At 36.7% G+C, this 23,433-nt stretch overlaps 1 protein-coding gene across 4 annotated transcripts in view; it reads right to left on the minus strand.

The window, feature by feature from the left end:
• The window catches only part of MAGI3 (membrane associated guanylate kinase, WW and PDZ domain containing 3), a 124,634-nt gene that overhangs the window by 22,583 nt on the left and 78,618 nt on the right, over window positions 1-23,433 (minus strand). For all 4 annotated transcript variants that reach the window (XM_034414275.3, XM_034414276.3, XM_060689721.2 and 1 more), the window contains 9 exons: window positions 21,072-21,129; window positions 19,181-19,275; window positions 18,342-18,530; window positions 16,683-17,294; window positions 14,405-14,442; window positions 8,856-9,012; window positions 6,112-6,203; window positions 5,034-5,226; window positions 692-883 (listed from right to left, as the gene is read on the minus strand). In XM_034414275.3, the coding sequence (XP_034270166.2) occupies window positions 692-883; window positions 5,034-5,226; window positions 6,112-6,203; window positions 8,856-9,012; window positions 14,405-14,442; window positions 16,683-17,294; window positions 18,342-18,530; window positions 19,181-19,275; window positions 21,072-21,129 (1,626 nt within the window). The remainder of the gene's footprint in view (window positions 1-691; window positions 884-5,033; window positions 5,227-6,111; window positions 6,204-8,855; window positions 9,013-14,404; window positions 14,443-16,682; window positions 17,295-18,341; window positions 18,531-19,180; window positions 19,276-21,071; window positions 21,130-23,433) is intronic.

A 23,433-nucleotide genomic window follows, 5' to 3' on the forward strand; every position in this document is an offset into this window, starting at 1 on the left:
TATTCCATCTAACTACACAAGATTTTAAGAAATACAAATAGCATATGGTCAAAGTTACTCTTTATTCCCTTAATCATGTGAATATGAAGCTAACCAACGTAAATAGTTGGTTTGAGTAACAATCCGGGGTTAGGATCAAATTTAATAGGAATCTTTTCATTGTTGGTTCCTAATTAGTTTGGCCATGTATAAAAGGTAGAAGAAACTTGGAGAGCAATCAGCTTATGTGCACAAGCATACTACTTATATACAACAAGACAGAATTCTCAGCAAGCCTCATTTAACATTATATCTGAATGCAGTTAACTTCAAAGACAGCTTTAAACAAAACATATTGCACTAAATATGCTCTAGCCAGCTTAGATGCTACTAAAACATGGTGACAAGCATCATAGGCTACCATTATCCTCTCCCTCTCTCCCTCCAGCGTGACAACAGCATTATCTGACACCACCACTATACAAAACACATTTATTATTATACCCCCCCAAAAAAGCAGCATGTGAAAAATTGAGGATGGCTATGCTTCAAAAGAACAAAACTGAAATGTGCAGATATAGAAAAAAATAACTTTGTGAAAGAAAGTAGTTTTAAAATCTGAGTATTATGTGTTCAAAGGTTTGTACAGTGAAAATAAGCAACTCTAACTGAAGTACTATAATGAACAAAGCTGACACCTCATCCTACTTACCACCACGTGGTGGTTTATTCTTTGAGGTAAGGATCACAAAACCAAATCCTTCATTTTCCTTTCGTTGCAGTACTACATCATAAGCTTCTGGGAACTGTTTGTTGATTATCTCTTGTCGGTTAAGTCTAGGGGAACCACTCTGGGAGATGAAAGGAACTTCAGATGTTATTTCTTCTTCTGGTTGTTTATCAGCTAGGAACACCATAAACAGAAACAAGTTAGCAAAAACGTTGATCAAAGCAAATATATATTATTGATAATCTGTATGTGCAGAGCACTCAAAATTTAAAGAGAGATGTAACCCACAACACATATATTCAATTTTATTCAAAAGGAATTAACAAACATATGCAATACTAAGTTTAGCAACAGAAATAGCTTTTTCCAAACTGCTGCATACATTTTCAACGGAAGGATTACCAGCAGGTAATTTGAAAACTAGTTTCTAATCTGAGCACTCATTAAACATTTAGAGAAAAAAAATCCATAAAGTGTTCCTATTTTTAACACACACACGGTTTTCTCCCTATAGAGGTAAACTATTTTGTTGCAAATACATCTCCTTACAATGAAAAAGTCTTTCAGTTTTCTTCAAACACGTTCATTGGAATTTTCATATTGAATCCTACCATACTCATGGAAAATCTGTATCTCCTGTTGCAAAAATCTGGGTACAGATAGTCCTCGACTTACAACCATTCATTTAGAGACCATCTGAAGTTACAATAGCAGTGAAAAAAGTGACTAAATTTAGGCACTTGGTAACTAGCATGTATTTATGATGGCTGAAGTGTCCCAGGGTCATGTGATCACCTTTTGTGACCTTCTGACAAGCAAAGTCAATGGGGAAGCCAGATTTACTTAACAACCATGTTACTAACTTAACAACTGCAGTGATTCGCTTAACAATTCTGGCAAGAAAGGTTATAAAATACGACAAAACTCACTAACAACTCTCTTGCTTAGATATTGACATTCTGAACTCAATTGTGGTTGTAAGTAGAGAACTGCCTGTATTTGCATGGTAGATATAACAAACAAACAGTCTTTCCCTTAAACCCTTGGAGCATTAAGTTTCTATTTTGCCTGCATGGCTGGTTAGAATGTATGTTACAGTGTTTTTAACAATTATCCCATCTCCTCTGAGGCCACATTATTCTCCTCACAGAGAAGGAATTGGAGGATAATGACAATTAGTCAGCCATGTCAATATCCCACTATAGGGAGTCCTTGGTTAATGATCCCTCATTCAGTGATTGTTTAAAATTACGATAGAAGAAATGACCACACAGATCCTTTTAATAACTCAACTATTGGATAATAATAAAGAAAGAAATGACTCATATTTACAGATTACACAGTTTGATCCTGCATATTAAGGATTTTGAACAGTGACTAAGAACTTATCCCATGGTGGAAACCGTTTTTAAAATACAAGCTGTATTTTAAAATACAAGCTGTGGTTTACTGGGCTGTAGCAAGCCAACCCAGTAAATCACTAACCAGTTATATCAACCCTGAACTAAGTGAAGTAACTATTGAAGCATGGATATGTTTGTTTCTATGGGCATTTTTGAGTTAGTGGTCCATATTTAATTCAATGTGATCGTTTTTATATATGGATTATTTTTTGTGACAAATTATGATTCTCTTCTGTTATAATAGTTCAGGGCAGCTTATAAAAATACTATTAAGATTACTAGTAGAAACAGAAAGCAGAACTGATATTTAAAATCAAATCTGAATGTGCAAAATGGTTCATACATGAATTAACCCATGAAGAAAACAGCTGTTTTAGGGTAGTTTGTGCCTGAATTGAAATATATAGGTTCTCCTGGTGCACCAATTGCGACCCTACTTGGATCAGGAGGCTCTCCTCACAGTCACTCATGCCCTTGTCACCTCACGGTTAGATTATTGCAATGCGCTCTACATGGGGCTACCCTTGAAAAGTTGTTAGGAGACTACAGTTGGTCCAGAACGCAGCTGCGCGAGCTGTCGTGAGTGCACCTAGGTACACCCACATTACACCAATACTCCGCGAGCTGCACTGCTCCCTATTGGTCTCCGGTCACAATTCAAGGTGTTGGTTATGACCTTTAAAGCCCGACATGGCTCAGGGCCAGGTTATCTTCGAGACCACCTTCTACTGCATAGCTCCCAGTGACTGGTAAGATCCCACAGAGTTGGTCTCCTCTGGGTCCCGTCAGCTAAACAGTGCCAGCTGGCGGACCCACGGGGGAGGGCCTTCTCTGTGGCCGCCCCAGCTTTCTGAAACCAGTTACCTCCTGAGATCCGGACCATCCCCACCCTATTGGCCTTCCGAAAAGCGGTGAAGACCTGGCTTTTCCGGCAGGCCTGGGGCTGTTGATCTCGCTGTTACGATCTAGCGAGATCCGGCCATGAATGGTGTGAATGGGTTTTAATTGCTTTTAATGTTTTAATTTTTAATATTTTTATATATGATTTTTAAATGCATTCTAAGCCGCCTTGGGTCTTTGGAGAAAGGCGGCATACAAGTTGAATGAATGAATGAATGAATGAATAAATAAATAAATTTGGACTGGCTGTAAAACAACAAAATGGTGCCATTTTCCTCGGATACAGATTGAAATGTAGAAGTATTCCGGGCAAAACTGTTTTGGTGGGAGGAGGAAGAATGTGAAAGAATCCCGAGGAGTCACATGATTGCAATTTGGATGATCAGCAACCAGCACGCAGTTACAACATTGTAACATGGCACATTAGCATGGATTGTCAGAAGGTTTTTGTTGTTTTTTTATGCTTTTAAGTGGTGGTATTTTATAGTTTTAAAAATGATTTTATATGACTTAATCTTTGATTAGAAGCTGTCCAGATTTGGCTGAAAGATGGGCAGCTACATAAATGTTTTAAACAAACAAACAAACAAACAAACAAATCTACCTTCACTGAGGCTTCTACCAAGCAAAATCAGTGGAGAAGTCACTTTTGTACTTTTAACCCCAGTTTGTATCACATTATGCCTGGTCTAGAAAGCAATCAGTATACTTTGGAGTGTCTCTATCCCTCACTTTTTGATTGTCTTTCAGAGTCATCACATGAAGAGCCTATATTAAAATACACTGCTCAAAAAAATAAAGGGAACACAAGCAGAAGACATCCGAAATCTGAATGAATGAATAGCCTTATTAAATACTTTGTTCGTTACATACAGTAGTTTTGTGTTCCCTTTAGTTGTTTAAGCAGTGTATAAACTACTGTATGTAAAGAACAAAGTATTTAATAAGATCATTCAGATCTCGGATGTCTTCTGCTTGTGTTCCCTTTATTTTTTTGAGCAGTATACATTTCAAGTTACTAATACATGTGTCATCAAAGACAATGTCTCTCCTTCAGGTAGCTAAAACAGATAAAAACCCTCCTTGAAATAGATGTTACAAAGCTATCTAGCATCAATGCTAGATCCAGGATAACCCTCAAAACTGGAAACTTGATCATTAAGGAGAACTACAACCCTACATGGAACAGGTTTATGCAAGGGTGAGTTCTAAACATTTTTACTACTGGTTCTGTGGGCATGGCTTATTTTGTGGACGTGGCTTGTGGGGGGGGGGGTGTTAATGTGACTGGGTAGGCGTGGCCAACTTTTTTTTAAAAAAAACTTTTAATAGCATTTTTTCTACAACCTTAAGAGGTTGCAGAAAAAAATGCTTTTAGAAGCCTCTGATGATCAGGCAAGTCAGCTGGGATCGCCAGATACTCTTAAAGGCATTTTTTTGCAGAAAAAAATGCTTTTAAAAGAAAAAAAAAGCCTCTGATGAGGTGAGCGGGGTAAGCGAGCGGCAACTGGGCCAGGGACCGGTTCGGGGGCATGGCCAGCCAATGTTATTACCAGTTCTCCGAACTACTAACAAATTTTACTACTGGTTCTTGTGAACCGGTGCGAACCGGGAGCAACCCACCATTGGGTTTATGTTCCCAATCCTAAAAATCAACACTGGATGATTTTTAAGTAATAATGCAGGTACTTTATGCCACCATGTCACGAAACATCTTTTTTGAAAGTTGTATAGTGACCATGTGTATTGTCATTTTATAAAATCACCTCTCATTTTTGTTTTCATTCAACCCATTTAATGCTGTTGCTCATATGAACAGACAAAAGTAATGATTCTATAATTCCAGTTATCTTGTAGGAGACATTGACAGCATAGAAATTTGATAGATAGATGGATGGATGGATGGATATCTATACAGACAGACAGGAATATGGAACTACACGTTTGCGTTAAACTTGCCATGATACAAAATAGTACCAAGTGCAACAGTATAGTCTTAATTAATAAGACATGACACATACCACCAAAGTAGATTTTCCTGCGAACAGTCAATAGCACCTGTCCATTTCGTGCAGCACTTGTCATTAAATCCAGAACTTGCTTATGTGATTTCCCTTTCACTGGGATTCCATCAATGCATACAAGCTCATCAGCAGCACGAAGTCTACCATCTTTCTCTGCTGCTCCCAGTGGGATGATTGCTCCAATATAGATCTAGAGAAATATGGGATAATTATAGACTCTAACACAAAATAAAGAAAACATTTCTAACTGTGATTTGTTTGTAAACAGATGACATCAGTAAATACAATATACTGTATAGACTGTCATTTAAGTTGAATTTAAAATGTGATAATGATCTGTGAAAAAAACCACATCGCTTAGTGATGACAATTCCAGTCCCAATAGCTGTTGTAATTCAAAGACTAACTGTACTATCAACTACCACTACAGTTGAAATGCTATTAGTAATACAAATTGGTAGTTTAAATCCTACTATAGTACCTCATCATGGTGGGGATTGTTCCCGAGAAGAATGACCTAATGCCAAGAGTGTACGCCAAGAGTAAGTATCCCCAGAAGGTCATCCCAGCTGCCCAGTTAAAGAATATATTAGGCAACAGAAATATTGGTACATATTAGAGGCACACTATCACTTTACTGACAATCTCAGTCATTATTACATACTGTGTGGGAGAAGGCAATCTGAAAGCATTCTTGTATTTTATAAAGAAAGCCACACAGATAGACAAGATAAAGAGGCTGACAATATAATGTTGGAGAAGACTGGATGTCATTCAACATGCTATTGAGAAAAAGAGAGGATCTCTTGGAGTATAAATAGTGTTTATGATGCAGCTAGATTAAAGCCTTCAGGATATCTAGCTGCTGATGTTCCATTCAGAAAAAAGAAAATTCTTAAGCTGCAAAGGCAAAATCATAATGGAAACATGGAGCATTATTTGAAGTATCATCTGAAAAGTCAGGTTGTGGGCAGTCTTTTCTGGAGAAGTCCTATCTATGATATTTCTAAGATAGACATTGATGTTGGCCCATAATCAATCAATTCAAATATAAAGTAATAAATATTTGACTTACTGACTGATCTGGACCATCTCCTCCAAGAACTCGGAAACCAAACCCAGATTCTTGCTTTCGAAGGAAAACATCTAAATCCTTTGTGTTTGGAGCTAGTAAAAATGGATGGGAGAGATAAGTGTTAACAAGGGAGAACTATGTTTGGCCATTTAAAAACAGTATACACAAAAATTAAAATTAAATCATGTTATTCATTTAGAAGCAAATTACTTTCTAAAGATATTGTACATAACATGGTTAACACACCTGCAAAATTAAATCATGAGTTAGAATGATTAACACTCCATCTGCAAAGCACAAACGTTTGGCAAAATCTGCCGGTTTGAACACGTAGGATTTTTTAAATAAACAAGACCTTTTTTGGTCTTTATAGTAATTCAGTTCTAGAAGTTTCAAACTACCAATACATAGTATGTTAGATTCATATAAAAATCAAACAGAATCTAATATAATATTTGTACAGGTAACCCTTGACTTACAATCACAACTGGACCTTGATTGGCATCATAAGTCAATGCAGTCATAAAATGAGATGTCATGTGACCACACTGACTTAGATGGCAAGGACACTTCACTGTGGTCATTAATCAAGAATAGTGGGTCATTAAGTAAGTATTCATAATACATTTTTGTTGTACTTCTTTCACTATTTGTTGAAGTTTTTTACATAATCTTTTCTTTCTTCTCTTTGGCAATGTACAGTATGTATCTTCATTAATATTACTTCTGTGTTTTGCTTCTTTTTTAATTAAATAAAAAAGTACCAATAAGTACCAATCCAATCCAAGTCCTTCCAGGCTTGTTCTCTCCCAGCTCTGAGCCTCAGTAAGGTGTTTTCCTGCAACTTCCCACACCTACCTATTTCCCCCTCATCTGTGCCCTTTGGCTATCACTCTGCCTTTCAGGGAGGCAAACAGCCCCAGAAAAGGCTCCATGTGGCTCTAGGGCTGCTTGCCCCTTCCCGGGAAGCCTTAGCTGTTCCACACCACCCCAGCAACTGTCAACAAGCATTCATTTGCCCAGCTGTTTCCTCCTCCAATTCTCCGCACCAACCTTTCACCTTTTGTGCCTAGACGCTGTGGCCGAAACAGAAACATCTCACTGCCTTTGCGCTTTTCTTTTTGGATCTGTGACTGCTATGCGACCCCAGTTTTCCAACTTTTCCGGGTTCCTTCAACATGGCTCCTCAGCCCACTGCAGCAGTTTGGTGCCACCCCATGAAACCCCCAGCAAGCATTCAATCACCCAGCTGCTTTCTCTCTCAGGTGACCACACTGATCTTTTGCACACAGCCACCTTAGGTAAAGCAGAAGCAACTTTGCTGCCTTTTTGGACCCAGCTTCTCTTCCAAATGTTTTCTACATGTGACTTTCTGAGCCTTTGAAATGCTGTGCTTCATAACATAGTCCTGCCTTCAGAAAGCTACACTGTCTTTAAGATGCTTTTCAAAGACAAAACAGCTTTCTGAAGACAGTGCAGCTTTACGAAGAAAATCTTCAGAATGATAGCACAGCTTTACAAAGGCAACATAGCTTTATGAAGACAGTGCAACACTGAAAGGCTCAGAGAACCCCAAGTAGGAAATATATAAATATGAAGATAGCAAAGGCAACAAGGTGCTTCTGATTCAGGTGCTGGGAACAAAAGGTGAAAGGTCATTATATTTAATTCCTTTACAGTATGTTCTCAACAACAAGAACCACCACAACTGGTACTTATTTATCTGACATATTCTGTCCCACCAACTACATGGACCCTAAAAACATAATTTATTATTTGATGTTCCTAGGCAGCACAGTATAGGTAGTTCCAATTTAGTATCCACTATTGGAACCAGCAGTATCCTTTGCTCTATCCTTAAGCAAAGTGATTATTAAGTGCAAAATCATGTGACCATGACTGTATTTTCCTTTTCCCCCTTCTCCCACCTTTGGAATGCTCATCTGACACTGGGATAATTAGGCAAGGGAATTAATGTTTGTATTTATAGTCACTGGAGATGAAGGCATTACAAGAGAGTAAGCAGGCTAGGGAAAGTGGGAGGAGAACAACAATATGTCAGGCACCAGACAAAATGTACTGACTGTAATGGCAATTACATGATTGAGGGATAATGTGACTATCGTAAATGCAGCATTAGTTTTAAGGTTCTTTTTCAGGACTCTCGGAATGTCGAATGGTTGCTGGAGGAGTCAGCTGATAAGCAACGACTACTTAAACTAACTACTATTTTGCCCTACCTAAGAGGGGTAGGGGGGATGAGGACTTAAAAAGCAAAAGAAAGCAAATTGTCTCCTTTCTTGGAAGGATCCCATCCTAAGAAAAAATGATTTCAGGGCAGGGAAGTATTAAACATGAATGATTGAATAAATAAATCCTAAACCTAACAAAATTTAGAAGACTATCTTCACTGAAAATGTTTTTTTGTCAGTTGAATCATTTCATCTGAATAATCTACAATTTGAAGCCTTTGTAGACAATACACTGAAGATGTCCAACACTTTGAAGATAGTTTCAAAGCAATCACTTTCATCACAATAGATTTCAAAAGTTTAAAGCAATTTACTCTGACTGACTGCTATGTTACAGCTGGGAAATATGAATGCTGTAGATTAGTAAAATTAGTAAAAAGACACCTCTTTTAGGGATGAAACTGACAATGCAGAAATCAAAGTGTTTCCTTAAAAAAAAGAAAAACAAAACAAAACCCTGGAGCAGCAAGTAACTCAAGTTTATGTACTCACGTTTATCTTCAAATAATATTTTAGATTTCAGATAAACTTCAGAAGGGTCAAGCTTTGGAGAAGACGACTTCACAGAAGTAGATGGAAAAGTCATTGGATGTGGAACAGGCTCACCAATGGCCTCTAAGCTTCCTGAATTTTCCTGCTTATTTATTTTCTGAAATAAATAAGATTCATATAAAATAGATTGCAAAAATGAATATTAACTGTCCTAAACAAGTAAACAGAAAGATGAGCAAAACGTTCTTCAATAAAAACTTTGTTTTTTAATGAGATTGAAACATCTCCTGAATTTCTCCTGAAATGTTTTGTGTTTTCTTATATTCTTCAATGAAACTTTTAATATGAATAATTAATTCATCCAATCTAACAATAGCAACATTGTGGCAGGATATGATGAAATATATTTCTGAGAAGATATCTCAATCTCTCATGTCATAAACTCCCAACAGATTTGTTTACGAAAAATGTAATTATACACAGATGAATTATTTCCATATAGTATACATCTACTGTAATCAGATAACAGGATATACAAATGTATAGAATCCATAATTATGCACAAGCGAAGGGGGAGAAATTCTACACTAGGTTTATGTTGACTTATCAAAATATTTCCATGCTCTTATTTTGGTATTTTATATAACTTCTCTCTATTCCAGGCATCTGATGCAATGTAATGGAGGTTGTATGCAAGCAAGAATATGAAAGGAGGTTGCAATCGGTCAGGATCAGGTGTTCATTCTAACCAATCATTTAATCCAGAATTAAAGTCAGGGGAAAGTATTGACTCAATGTGCATTTTAGAGCTTTAGCTGGGAGAAAGGGCATGGGATAGAGTAGACAGTATTCTGGCCCCTAAGTTGGCCAGCTCTGATGACTAGGTTGCAACAGGCTATGACTGTTGTAAGTAAGGAGGTGGAAGGATACAGCTGAAAATTTGCCAGCTTTGACTATATAGAACGAGACCTGAATAGTCTTCATACTAAAAGGATATTTTTAGTGTACTCTTCATTCCACTATATAAGGTCTCTCTCTTTCTAAGATTATCTCAAGCATTGTACTGAATTACCCTAAAATTCGTGTCCTGAGATTTAGGAGAACCTTAGTATTTCATGTCTTCACAAAAGACCACAGAAGTGTCTCAACTAGTACTTAACTTTATGTACATACAGCAGGGCCCCTGCCCGAGTTCGTATTCATTTTGGATGCAACTATAAGCTAAAAGTGGAAGAGCATTATCTAATTCCAACGTCCTAGACCAGCTTTTCACAGCCTTTTCAGCCTGGAGGAACCTTTGAATATTTTTCCAGCCTTGGATAACCCTTGCACATACAGGCTCAAATATAGACCAGAAGTGCAAATTTTTTTTATTCATTTTACGGGTAGGCCCACATATATGCATTAACAATGTTCTTAAACTAAAAGTAAAGAATGATTTTTTTCCCCTTTCCCCCATCTTCTTCCCCTGTCTTTTGGGTGGATTCTGCTTCACTGGTGACTACATCAGCTCAGTCCCAGATCTGCTGTGCCCATCCTGAGACAGAACACACACACCTTGACCACTGAACCTACAGAAAGACAGGCTGAAAACTGGCAAGGAGAGCCCCAGCACAGGCACTCTCGCATGTGCACACTCTCTGATATTCTTCCTCAGCTTGGCTCGGCTCACTTCTCGGTTTCAGCTTTGCTTACCTCTCCGCTTGCATGCTTTTGTGCAAACTTTGCCTCCACCTGAGGTCAACACACACTCTAGTGGGCCAACCCAGGATTTGGAGTTGGGGTTTTGCTCAGTCTCTGCTTTTAAAAAATAAATCATGATCTCCCAGGGAGCCTCTAGTGACCTCTCGCAGAATCCTAGGGCTAAGAAACCTCTAATTGAGAAACACTATCCTAGATAAATAACAGTGAGTTGTGAGTTTTAGTCTGGTGACTAGCGCTAATCACTAACACTGGCAGATGACTAGTTTAAATGGTAAGATCCAGGAAATGGATGGCTCTGGGTCATTTGGTTTGTCTTCTTGCTCGTAAGTTGAAATCTTAGTTGATCTGTGCAATACAGAAATCACCATAATATATCTTGTTTTCTTAGAGCCTTCTTGAAGATGTGGACAAGGTTAGTCAAAGACTGCCCTTTTTGGCTTGTGAACTAACCTGAATAGTACTTGTCTAGGGCAAAGGACGATAACCGGTGCCTCTTTACAAGTGAGATGTACTTGCTACAACCCGTCTAGACAAGGTATCTATCTGTCTCTCCCTCTCCCTCCCCCTCCCACCCTCTCCCTCTCCGGAGGCAAAAAACGGGCCGGTTTTTGGCCTCCCGAGGCCTCCACATGTCCCGTTTTTGGCCTCCTCGGCCTCCAGTACCTCTCTGCCGCCCCAAAATGGACACATTTTTGGCCTCCAAAGGCCACTGCGCATCCCATTTTTGGCTTCCCCGGCCTTCAGAAGGTGGGTGGGACCGATGTGGGCAAGACATTCTCATGGTCCTGCGTGGGCCGGATTAATGGCTTCGACGGGTGGTATCTGGCCTACGGGCCTATAGTTTGAGGACCCCTGAGCTAATATATCCTGTTGGCTTCTATCTTTTCCTCCATAACATTCAACATTTATATGAAAACACAGCCTGTGTATGTATGTTATCTAATGATTTGGAGCCTCATTATTACAGGAATGATACCCCCTCTAATTGCTCCCTACAATTAAGCCTGGATTAGAATTCTTTATTATTCCACCTCAGAGAACATATGTGTCTGTCATTTAGAGATGGTTGCATAGCTGTTGTATTTTTAGGTCTGCTAATGTTAATGTTCTGGCTATGAGGCATTCAAACTGCTGGCCTTCCAACAGGAAATCAGATCAATCATTCAGCATGCAGAACATGCACCTCCACACAACATGCAGTTGGGATTTGGGATATGTACACATCTGCAGGGATGTATATCTGTCTGCAGACATCTGTATATTATACTTATCCACCAATCCCTTTGCAGTATAAGTATGTAGTAACACCTATACATGGGTGGCTAAATCAAGCTTTAAATTTTAAACTCTAGGAAGGCAACCAGTACTATTAAATGTTACCAAAAATTGACAATGGGCTGAATGAGGAAGAACACATTAAAATAAAATGAAAACATGTTATGTAGCACCTTCGTTATATAGTACCTATACTGGGTAACTGAGATTTAGGCTGCTATGTTGGACAGGCTGAACTTCCTCTGAAAGATTAAGTATGCTATATGGGAATATTCCTTGCTTTTCAGCAATTACCAGATTTGCACATGACAGCTGAGATAAAAAGTGCCTTTGTACCACTATAACTAAAATATCAACTATAGCCCTTCTTAAGCTTGTTAAATTTGGCAAGTATTCAAGCGTAGGTTATATATTTACATGTAGTCTTGACTACTGCAAAAGACTTACCATAGCTCTGTCTTGAAAGTGGAACTTTCAATTGACACAGTGTATAACATCTTGGCTGATATTCAGTGCAATGTACAATGTGATGATCATGTTATCATTGATTTAATAATTTAATATTTTTAATATTAAGCTTTAAAGTGTCAGAACTCCCTCCTACTCTTCCTGGACAAGTTGGTAGATGCAGCACAGCAAAGAGGAAAGTTTGAAATATTAATGGCTGGCAACTGCCTAGCTGGATTGCTATCAGAATTTATTCCCACACTGCCTGGTCAAATGAGCATTCCCAAGTAAAACAGGAATGTGATTTGATTGCTTACACCTGGAAATCTGAACTGCTGGAAGTACTGCTCTGTCTGGAGCACCAAGCAGCTGACTTGTCCAAAACCTGGAATGAGTTTGGATTCCAGGTTTGCATGTAGAAACCTCATGGCATGTTCACTCAAAGTCACAAATCACTTTCAAAATTTCTTCCTGCTGTGTTTGGAGAACCTGACAACGAAGTCAGGTTTTTCTGTAACTGCTGCTATATAAAGAACAACACAAGCTAATTTTTCTCATCTAAAAATGTGCTTTTCAGTTTGATTTCTTTACAAACTAAAAAACTTTATAAAAATATTGTCACTGAAATTACAAGCTTTTGTGCCTTTATTTCATACACAAATTAAACTTTAATTATTAAATGTAATTAGAATAATTCTTTGTTGCCTAGTCTTAGTTTTAATATAATTGTTAGTTTAATTGATGGAAGTGGTTTCAAACAAATTTATTTATCATTTAGGGCAGAGTTTCCCAAACATTTTCGGCTTTACAGACTGGTGGGTGAGGGGTGAAGAGGGGAGGGTTCTGTGCGCATGGAGGTCAAGCCTGCGCATGCACAACTCTATTTGTGCCAGCTGCTCATTCAAATGGAGCATGTGCGCATGCACTTGCCTGCTACTTGTGCAAGTAGGGATGTGCACGCTCATGTGCTCACCTAGCACTTCTGCAGCCTGATAACTAAAGGCTCAAGGCCTGGTAGTAGGCTCCCCAGGGATTGGGGACCCTTGATTTAGGGGGATGCAGCATCAAATAGTTTGAGACTTAAATAAAAGAACTCATGCTGGAAAAACAGGGTTTTTCATTATATAGCTATCTTAGAATGCAAATTCATATTTTAATAGTGCATCCAGAAAAAAAAAAAAGAATAACAGTATTTTGTGTTTATCTTCCTCACACCTTAGTCCCATGACTGATAACTAATCTTGAGAACAAATGTTTTGACCACAATTCAGCTACCTTAAGCTTTGTTCCTTTATGACACAGCTTTCTTGAAACATGCTTCCTGACATGCACCCTCTAGTTCATTCTTGTGTTGTACTTTTTTCATTTCTCTTACCAAAGAACATTATGAGAACAAAGAGTCATTATTTTCATAGTTTGTAGAAAAGCATTTCATTCATTACAACTAATCAGTTCAGATTTTCCTTTAATGTGATGCCTTTTAATATTAATAGCAATAGCAATAGCACTTAGACTTATATACCTCTTCACATGGATTTACAGTCCTCTCTAAGAGGTTTACAAAGCCAGCATATTGCCCCCACCAATCTGGATCCTTATTTTATCAACCTTTGAAGGATGGAAGGCTGAATCAACCTTGAGCAAGTGAGGATCGAACCCCTGGCAGTCAGCAGAATTAGACTGCAATTTTGCATTCCAACCACTGCGCTACCATGCCTCTTAATAAAATTTATTGTCAATACAGTCAATAAATAAAACTTCTGCTCATAACCTTGACCTCAGAAGATGAACAAATGAAGAACAAAGTTTTGCAAATCAGTTAAAAAGACTGAATATTAAGGGATTACTTTAAAGTAGAAAATGTTACTTCATCTAAAACTGAGCAAACCCAGTAGTAAATTTGTAATTATTGAATAAATATTTACAATAGTTTTACACCACGAAATGTGGAAGTCAGAGTTGTTTTTCTTTAACATCCTCCCATAACTGGCATAACGATTAAAACAATATATGTTTAGAAAAAAATGTCAAGAAAGTCCTAATAAAATGATTCAACAAAACCTTCTACAAATTTTTCCACAGATAGGGATATACAAGTTGCAAAAACTTTTATTAATACTCACATTATCAATACTGGGAGTTTTTGTAGGTGAGGGAGGTCCTAAAACAAAAAATAAATATTAATATAATCAATCAAAATATTCATGTTCTATGTTTTAAGGCTATGCAGTGATTCAGAAGGATAGAGCACCTTCGGAGCACATGTGAGCTTTCAATAAGTCACCATATTTTTAAAACAGTGGCTTTTTTTCCAGGATCATGCCAATAATTGCTACATCTGTACCCATATACACACAGAAGGATCTTTTTCTTCACATCCATAGCACTACACAAAGCTATCCTGAATATTATAACGAAAGAGTTAGACCTTTATAATCTGATAGTCTTGGCTAGCTATCAACATATTCACTTGGCAGTTTATCAAGAATTCAAGTTTCTTGGAAACAAGAACCAAAAATATATTTACTGCAAATATTACATCCAAAGTTTTTCAACTGGTAAGCAACAATAATAGTCCTTTCAAGCAATGAGAAGGACCTCTGTTTCTTACTAAACATTATACATGCACAATCCTTTTTCCCACATAACCTTTGCACATCACACAACAAATGGGAGGGAACTAATGTAAACATAATGACTAAGTCAAACCAGTATTTAAAAACTTCTCTTTATTTTCAATGCCACAATCTGAAAAGGGAATTTCAATGATAGATTATGTGCCTTGAAAAGGTTTTGGTGAATAAATATTAAATAAGTTATCTGCCCTTGTACATTCAGTCATGTATAATATGTTCTGAGGCTGCTTTTAATATATATATATATTATAATCATAAAAATATGTGCTAATTATTCTATTATGAAAAACCGTCATTGTGACTAAATTAAAAGGATTTATGAATTGTCCACCAATCTCAGTACCAAGCTAAAATTCTAAGCAAGGGGACTCACCTGGCAATGTAGATTTCCCTCATAAATCTGTGATAACATGTCTTAATGGCACTTGAAGGGACAGCAATTTTTACACACATATATGCAATATTCCCGTGCAAAAAATTTTTTTAAAAACCCAACCTAAATCAAATCAAACCCATTTCAAAGCCCCCCCCCCATTCCAATATTTAAAATATTACTTTTAATTTTAAGATGCCATAGGCACTATTTTGTATTGGCCCATTACCATTCTACCAATTTCCTAAATATTTAAAGATGAATTTATCTGCATCAAGAGATTGTTTGCAATTAATGGCAAACTTCCATATTTTCCCAAGGACAATGAAAAGAATCAGTTTATCACCAACATAAAAATATCAATAACATGGCATTTTCCAATTCATTGTTATATTTTAATTAGATCAATAGATCATAAATGGGGAGTATAACAGCTACTGTACTACATTACATTAGAAGTTCACAGTTTTAGTACAAATAGAATGCTCAATGATAACTAATAACCAAAATGTATTTTAAAAAATGCATGAAAGTGACTTATTGAATAAAAAGCAAACACTTTCTACCATTACACTTCTACATTATCCTCAACAACATATAGACTCAGCAATGTTTGGCAGTAGATTTGTACAATTTAGCCATGTCAGCAATAATCAATTTGTATTGAATGAACTTTGCTAACAGTATGTACTGCCATTTCAAAATACAATTAGCACAAATATAATTGTATGTAACTCTATGTAATAAAGTCAATATTAATATCAAGACCACAAAGGAAAACAAGCTTATATGATATTTTACATTGGTTAACTGACCCTTACTGACATGAGATTAAGAAGTCAAAATAACAATAAAAAGCCATATATATAAAAAGACAGTGGACTAAGACAAACGAAAAGACAATCAACAAACTACAAGTGAGGTCTTTACATGGCACCACTCAGGTATACAACTTTTACATATTTATGTTCCTATGAAAATCTTTCCAATCAGATATAAATGGAAAAGAATTTTGCCTTTGGAGAAATGTATAGTTACTTGACCTTTAGAAACACTCACTGCATCTTCTGAGAGATTTATAGAAAAGATGCTTTTTACATTCTTTCTTTTACCATGGATGTAGAAATACAAACTTAAGAGTAGCAATATGGGCAACCACAGTAAGATCATATGTGCATTTTGTCATAATTCCAAAATGTCACAAATACATATTTGCATCAGATGTCCTGATGCCAAAAAAAGCAATCACAGAATTTGCATGATTCTATCACTGTGCATATGCCATCATTCTGGCACCATTGCACTTTCTTGTCAATGGCACTAGATAGAAGTACTACATTGTGTTTGAAAGCAACACAGGCATTTTAAGTTATAGCAAATTCATTTACATACCTCCTCTTAGGATAAGCAGTGGCACCTCTGCTCCAACTGGGAACTGCTTCAGAACTTCTACTACCTGGATGTGTGTTAAATTCTGTACATTCTGATGATAAATCTCTTTAATTACATCCCCTTTCTGAAGTCCATGACACCACTGGCTGTCTAAAATCATCTTCACCTTTTGTCCTGCAGGGCTATCAGCTATTGCAAATCCAAAACCTTTAGGTCCCTTGATCAGAGGAATTGTGACCATTTCTGTTTGAGAACATCCTGAAGAAGACCCTGTAGCCCTTTCTTCTCCAAAGTCTATTGCTGAAGGACCGTTCAGGCGTCCATTGACTAATATATGTCCAGTTTTACTATTGTGATCCAAAACCACTGTTCCTGGGATTAAATCCTGACTGAGTATACAGGTATCTCCTTTTGTAACTGGCTGGCCATTTAAGACAGGAGTGGCTGTAACAATATCTACAACAGGATCTTCACTTTCATCAGGCAGAGGATATCCACGACACAACGTCATATTCACATACTGATTGACGGGAACTAATTGAAACATCTGGACAACATCAGCATGGGTATGGCCAAGGACACATGTACCATTTATATCTACAATGACATCACCTATTAAAAATGAATAAAGTATTAACACAAATATATTTACATATATTAAAATAATCTTAGTAACCTCATTTTGGAGCATTATTAACATTTATTTATTTATTTATTTAAAACATTTATATAGCCACCCATCTTACAACAAACTTTGGGCATCTCCCAATCAAAATTCAGAACAATAATGATCAGATATTGCATCTGATCTGCATCTACCATTTTCCCTGAATTTTGCCTTGAACTTAATTTGTATTTAAGAACTGACATCTAAATACTCATTTTCATTGGATTTGGAGATTGTTTATGTACTCCCTAAGTGAAAAACAGAATGTTAGGATAAGACTCATGCACTAATGTATTGAAGTCTAAATTATATATTTTTTATTCAATTATATTGCTAGACTGTACAACCCATGACCCCCTGGGTCATCATTTCAGAGATATTTTTAACTAGATTCCTCAAAGCCTTCAATAATGGCAGAACTTTTAATGTACTTGAAAAGTTCTTAAAACTTTTCAGGAAGTGTTTTCTGACATTTTGTATGCTCTCATAAAATGTCTTATGATCATTTTTATATAATAAAATGTTCTATAAAATTAGCCAAATTTCAATTCCATAGGTATCATGGCTCTCAGATTTTCGATGTATTCTGTAAGTAAGCCCATTTGAAGTACTTTGATTGAAAAATTGTTGCCCTATGATGCACCTAGATCTCTGCTAAATGGTATGCAACAGGCTTTAACGCTTTCTACACTCCTATTTAACACGTACATAAAGACACAGGGTAAGGTCATCTGTCGCATTATCTAGATGCTCTATGAGAAGCCTTAACGTTTGCATTTTGTATTTATAATAGTTGTTCTTTCATTGTATTTCTGTATTTCTATATTGCTAGCTGCCCAGAGCTATGAGCTTAAGAAGGGCGGTCCATAGAAATTTTAGTAATAAATAAATGAATTTTAATTGGGAAAGAAAAAATGAATTGTTCCTGAATATCTAAAATACCAAACTCTTTTGTGATCCAACTACACTATAAATTGTAAAACCTCATTTACCTGATGAAATTTTGCCATCTTGTGCAGCAGGTCCATCCTTTAACACATTCTTCACCTGTAGAAATTCATCTGGTCTGTCTCCGCCAATTATTGTGAATCCAAATCCCATAGTACTTTTCTTCAGTGATGTTCGTATTAGTGTCCCTATCAACTGTGATGGATCTCGAGTAAAGAAAGGTTTTGCTTGTTCTGCACACAAAGAAAATGCTTTTAGGCATGTCTATTCAAAAACTGGAGTGCAGAATAAGGCAATTCATATTGTAGTGATAAACTATTTTGAAATGTCAGATAAAAACTTTCTGGATGCACAGACTAGCATTATAAAACATGGGTAGGTTTATATTATTCTGTTCTGTTAAATAATTCTTTATAAACACCCAATGCTGGGCCATATCAAAGTCTTCCTTCCATCCATCCATCCATCCACCCACCCATCCATCCATCCATCCATTTTCATCATTAAAAGTATTATGTTCTCGCTTCTTTCACAGAGAGAAGAACTTTAAAGATACTTAGCTGGGATGTTTTGCTTATCTTATTAACTATAAAAAAAATCTAAAAACTTTTTTTTATTACATATATTCTGCCATTTTTTAAAATACTACTGTACTACTTAGGATGAAAAAGTATTTATGTTATTAAGTTGGCATAGAAAACAATATTTTAAAATCATAAAAATATAAATGTCAGGAATTATTTCAGATTCATGTTTATAACAGTACAAATATTAGCTAACTATTTACAGAAATCTAGCATAAAGAGACATGGTGATTATGATGACTGAATATATTCTTAAGAAATATATTTCAGGTTTTAACAGTAGCCACTGAAAACTGCACCTGGATTTGACAAGCCTCCATCAGTCTGTCCTAGCTGTTTTTTCCGTTTGGCTTCCAAAACTGGGTTTTCAAATTGAGTTTTCTGGTTGATGTGACTGCAAAATACACAACATGGTAGTGCAAATGGAATTACAAAATATTTACAGAAAAAGGTCCTTTTTTTCTGCATTATTGGATATTGCTGTCCATTCTTTCAACTTTCCAAGAGGCAGAGGTTCTTACCAAAAATCCAGCAGAACTTCATTTCAGTAATTGCTAAGCTTCCAACACTTTAATACTTAATCCGAAAAACCCAGGCTGTTTTTCAAAATCTAATAGCATACTTTCATTTGAATACAAAGAATCAAATCAGAAGGGCCTGGTAGCTCAGCAGACTAAAAGCATTGTGATTAACACCAGCTGTCTGAAATTACTGTAAGTTCGAATCTCACCAGGCTCAAGGTTGACTCAGCCTTCCATCCTTTCTAAGGTAGGTAAAATGAGGACCCAGTTTGTGGGGGCAATAAGCTGACTTTGTATAAATATGCAAAAGTATGAAGGCTACTGCTTAACACATTGTAAGCTGTCCTGAGTTTCCAGATAAGGGCGGCATATAAATCAAATAAAAAAAAATGAATCAAATGAATACAAAGAATCAGATTGTTTCTAATTATCAACTGAGATTTGAATTCAAACAAATGAATGAATTTAGGACAAGATCTAAATTCAACCTTAGTTTAGGAAGAGGGAGAAATTACAAGTGCTGCCTATTGTTTAATATGTTGATAAAGACAATAAAAGGTCATGAGAATAATTATCTGATAAATCAGTTGTAAAGACTGGGTCTTAAATCATTATTTTTTATATGGGGGATAAGAAAACTATTTGGATCAAGTTTAATTTAAAAAGCAAGAAATATATATTTTTTTTAGTCTATCACACTTTTGGGTGGGCCTACAAACAATAATCAAGAACATAGATTTAAAAGAACAAAATTTTTGTTACAGTTATCAGTCAACAATTTTGTTATTTCTAAATTACTTAGTTATCTTGCTGTATCTATTTTGGTGATTCACAATGTTTAAAAAGAAAAAATAATAATAAAACTATACTCTGGATATTTACTTGGTCTAAGAAAATAATTTGCTCCAAATGGAAACATTCCACATATTCAGAGGAATAAAAAAACTGTCAAGACCCAAAGTCTTATTTTCAAAAGTATGTAAAACTTCGATAAAATTATAAAGATTTCTAATATACTTTTTGAGATATTCCCAAATCCCCTTAATAATAAAATTATTAATAATGTTCAAATTGAGTTACTATATTGCAAATAAAATGTATCATTAAAAATAGTGGGCACTTTATCATTTTATTTAAATGCTACTCATTTTTCCAGTATTGTTCTTATCCAAGTAGTCATAATTGGGACTGGAACTTCTATCTCTAAATGATGCAGCCATTAACTCAACTAACTAATTTTACAATCTGTTTTGCCATGATCGTAAAGGGGATCATAGTGGTTATTAAATGAATCACATGGTCATTAACTGAATATAACTCCCTATAACAGCCAGTGTTAATAAAAGCTGTTACTCAAAAGAGTTTTTTTAAATTTCCTTTTTAAAATTCATATAATCCATTTACAGCAGAAAGCTAATAAATTGTTTTTTATTCTTCTAAAGGATAAATAGATCTACTCATTAAATTTCCTGAAAAGGAAGAAAATATTAGCTAACTAGTCATGCTTTATAATAAAATTACTGCTATCCTACTGCTATACTGTGTACTGAACAAATATATATCATATCAGAGCCACTCTATTAAAAGTGATGGGTAGTTAAGAAGTGGAAAGGAGGGATTTGGTTATTCAATTAATTATGGACTTTCAATACTTAGGCAAAAAACTTACTCAACATAGTATGTTCCATACTGAGGGTCTTCTATTTTTTCCCAGCCATAAGGAAGCTCTGTAATTAGAAGAGAAAAACTGATGAGCTTATTACTTTTTTTATCCCACTTATACCATGGGGATGCAGGACAATGTACTACAAATTTACAAATATAAAAATAATGTAAAATTCAAAAAAAATATTAAACGTAGATGACACAGAAACCAACTAAATCAAAAACAGAAACAATGTTCACTGAACTAAACTCTGGTTCAGAAACAAGTCAGCTTAAATATCAATTCAGTTGTCTTTGGTTGACCTGGCAGTGCCTTTTCAAGCTTTTCAACCAATCTTTGATTATTGTCATAGACCAGTGTTATGTGATAGCATTTGTGATGGCATTTCAGGTACTCATCAACTGGCACATCTGCAGTTGCCTGTGATCATATAACTGCAATTTATAATGTTTGTTTCCACTTTTTAGCAAAAACACCCAATAGAAAACAATGGGTTCAGGTAACAACCCCAACATTCACTTTACAACTGTAGCATTCGCTTTATGATCATGATGTTTACTTAGCTGCCACAAAAAAAGATAATAAAACAGGTCTGGTCACATGGTGACTCACTTTATGACCATCACGACTTAAGATTGTAAGCCCATTACAATTGTAAGTCAAGAACTATCTATACAATCACTTCTCCAAGCAAAAATGAAACAAAATTATCACAGTTTTAGACAGTTCAAACTAGACAGTTATAAAAACAGAGTTCTGGGAAAGTTTTAAAAAAATATTTCCATTATTTTAAAAAAAAAACTTGACTCAATAATGTTACATTACTTTGTTATCCTTCCCTTCCCTTATCCACTCAATACCTTTATTCACACAAAACAGTTTAAACTATAACATTTTTCATCACTTCATCAGGGGTCGGCAACCTTAAACACTCAGAGCCACTTGGACTTGTTTCAGGTACAGAAAAACCGGAAGCCACAAAACCTGGGTGGGCTTGGCCAACTCGATATCACTCACTCTCACCCAGTCATGTAGATGTATAATAGTTGCATATTAGGAAGTCATGTGAATTGCCAAAGCAATATGTTACTCTCACTCTTATACAACATAAATAGTAAATTACCTTGGGGATTTGTATTGCCATTTCAAAGTGAAGAGTTTCCATTCCTGTCCCATCACTGGTTGGCCCTGCCCCTCTTATTTCTTTTTTGGACTCTAGCCTGAAGTGGCAGGAAGTGAAGGCTGCCTTATGTGCAAATGTGGTGTAAAGGCAGGTACAGGGCAGCTTCGCTCCTGTACTCTCTGGTGACCCTCTTCCCCCTCCTCCTCTCAAGATGCCTGGGCCAGCTGTGGCTGAACCAGGAGCGTGCGCACACGCAGGGAGACCCTACTCAAGCGAGTGCCAAAGCTCAGGAAAGGCGCATGCGGAGCAGGCAGCGGCTCGCTTAAGAAGGGTCTCTCCATGCGTGTGCACACTCCCAGTTCATCCACAGCCGGCCAGGGGGTTACGAGAGGACCCCCTGGCCGGGGGGAAGGAAGAAGGAGAAGGAGGATCGGGAAGGAGAGTGCAGGAGCGAAGCTGCAATGTACCTGCCTTCACGCCACATTTGCATGTAAGGCAGCCTTTGCTTCCTGCCGCTTTGGGCTGGAATTCAAAAAAGAAATAAGAGGGGTGGGGCGAACCAGTGATGGGACAGGGAGCCGCGGCAGAGGGCCCAAAGAGCCACTTCTGGCTCCGGAGGCGTGGGTTGCTGACCCCTGGACTAACTCCATGCTCAGGCCTTTTCTTGTGCCAGACCATTATAGCCTTACCAATCAGCATCAGGGATGCTAAAAGTTCACCCCTTATGTTTCACTTCCTATTTCTACCTTTTCCCCATTGCTATAAAGGTTTAAAAAAAAACACTGATGTGATTATGGTGGGTGCCAATCCAGTCTGGCTCAGGAACAATTGAACTACCTTCACTTATTTCCGTCTCTGTCATCTTTCTCTTCTGTGGCCCACAGTTGGAAAATCAGCAGAGACATAGAACAATGTGGCTGAAGAAACTCCATTTTCACAGACCACTTTAGAATTTCATCTTGGTCAAGAATGTCAGAATAGACAAGATTGTGGAAGGTGGAATTTACATGACACGGTAAAACTGACACTGCCTGAATCCATGATGTTAGTGCTGCTCATTTCTTTGCACAAGAGAATTCCTTCCATGGATCAGTCAAGCATATTGAAAATATTGCAAACATTTTACCAGGTTTATTATATCTTATTAGTTCCTCAAGTCAAACTTAACTCCTGATAATAACTTGGGATATGTCCATAAAAAATTCTGAGAAAAAATATATAGTCTGATTTGTTGAGTTTTTC

Source organism: Pantherophis guttatus, chromosome 3, assembly GCF_059756535.1.
Source record: "Pantherophis guttatus breed Tessera chromosome 3, ASM5975653v1, whole genome shotgun sequence".
NCBI lineage: Eukaryota > Metazoa > Chordata > Lepidosauria > Squamata > Colubridae > Pantherophis > Pantherophis guttatus.